This window comes from Habropoda laboriosa, unplaced genomic scaffold, assembly GCF_001263275.1.
Source record: "Habropoda laboriosa isolate 0110345459 unplaced genomic scaffold, ASM126327v1 scaffold14, whole genome shotgun sequence".
In the NCBI taxonomy this organism is placed as follows: domain Eukaryota; kingdom Metazoa; phylum Arthropoda; class Insecta; order Hymenoptera; family Apidae; genus Habropoda; species Habropoda laboriosa.
The window spans coordinates 829277-831180 of NW_017100137.1; the positions used below are offsets into that span (position 1 = coordinate 829277).

The following is a 1904-nucleotide window of genomic DNA, read 5'->3' on the forward strand; positions in this document are numbered from 1 at the left end:
GGTTTTAGCAATTTTAGTAGTTTTTGTTTCAATTACTTCTGCTGCTTTTTATTTTCGTAAATTTTTAATAATAATATTTAATAACAAGGGAAATTATGGATTGTGCGCAGTAATATTCTTGTTGTTTGAGATGCATAATTAAATTTAGAAATTCTGAAATATGATTGCAGGCAATAATAGAAATTGCACAATCGTGTTATTACAATTTCTACGAGATCTGGAATTCAATAACTCTGTTACAGTAATCCACTTTAGATCTAGCAAAATTGTCGACATCACTGATTGGTAATTTTCTACGAATATTGCTCAAATTTACAATGTAATATTTTCCACAATTTCCTATATACTACTACGACATACTAACAATTTCCAAAATGTTAAATTCATTTCATTTACAAATGTATTAAAAATTCCGTAAATTATAAAATGTTTCTTTACACGAACCTATTAAAAGATAAATATTGTACAATTTTTCTTCACTCATTGTTACAGATTCCTAAGAGTATATCTCTTACTAGCGTGCTGAAAAACGTGAAAGTTACAACATTTTTCCTCGCGCTATATTTTCCAAAATTTTGTCATTTGGATCGTTCCAATAAAAACTAACAACACACGTTAATAATACTTAATACTGCCGCAGTTAATATTCAAATTTTAATCTCTTTAATCGCAATCTCTCTCTCTCTCTTTTGCTCTCTCTATAGATCTCTGCCGGTGAAAACGGTTAGCGGCGCTATAACTAATGCATGTTTGAAACGGCCTGTAAGACCGTTCTACGGCCGCTGTGTCAGCTGGTATCTGCGCAGAAGACAAATATCGAGTGGTTTGTAGTTGCGTGGACTCGTAAGCACGATCAGACCGGCTTTTACGAGCGGTTCGATATAGCCGGGGTGTGTGTGCTCGGTGTGTGGAACGAAAAACGACGAACGGACGAACGAATCGAAACACGCGTGCTAAACGTTCGCTTATTCTCCTCGAAACGCCTTTAGAATAATTAATAAATAGAGGAAAAGTTGTTTTTCCTCTCTGTGAATCGAGTCACTACGAAAGGTGTAACCGTGCGGTAACGAACATGGGATTAAAGGATTTCCGGATAATTTACGACAATCCTTGGAGCACTTATTATCCAGGACAGACCGTCACAGGAAATATCATCGTTGTGCTGGACAGCATGAAGAAGATTCGCGGTATGTGGGATTGGAATTCTCGTGGTTTCTCGCGGAATGATTCATACCGTTGCTATTTTCGGCATGAATAATGTACAACGGTGCACGCTCGTCATTCGTCGATATCCAGTGATCGACAGGTGTTTCTGAACGATGTTCGACGAGATATATGATCTTAGCGTGGCTATTTCGATGGTTATGTCTCGCGGAGGTGTCACTGTGTATATGTTGTCTAGACAGGGACGAGCATGGAGGATGGTGTATTGTATTTTGTAGAAGTGGAAGGATGTATATATTTAAAAATTATTTTAAACGAGTACAAAACTTGTATAAAGTTTTTAAGAAATATATTAGAAATAGTGAATATTATTTGCAATAATTTTTTAAGCTGATTAACTCGAGCCAATTAGAAGAGATTATGTTCTGCATTTTTAAAAGTGTTGCTAGAGGAGTTGAAATGGATGTGAAAAGTTATGTAAATCTGGAAATGTAAACTTTGCGAAAAATGAAACAGCAAAGAAATAGATACAAGTATTACTACATATTTTTTTTAAGTTAAGTAACGTAAGTTTTTGTTAAGAGAGGTTAACGTCATGTATATTTCATTACACTTCTAAGAGATGATAAACGGAATATTAAAAATATTACATTTTTCAATTCTCTTTGTATTGTTTTGTATGTTTGTAATTGAATATTTCAACGAGTGTGTTCTATTTTGAGTTTCGTTCTAATTTGTAA

The 1904-nt window shown here is 34.3% G+C and overlaps 1 protein-coding gene across 1 annotated transcript in view; it reads left to right on the forward strand.

The window, feature by feature from the left end:
- Nucleotides 1-954: 954 nt before the first annotated feature.
- LOC108579365 (arrestin domain-containing protein 17) overlaps nt 955-1904 on the forward strand; it is a 5257-nt gene continuing 4307 nt past the window's right edge. The window contains exon 1 of the mRNA XM_017942892.1: nt 955-1187. Within this exon, the coding sequence (XP_017798381.1) occupies nt 1073-1187 (115 nt within the window). The 5' untranslated portion in view covers nt 955-1072. The remainder of the gene's footprint in view (nt 1188-1904) is intronic.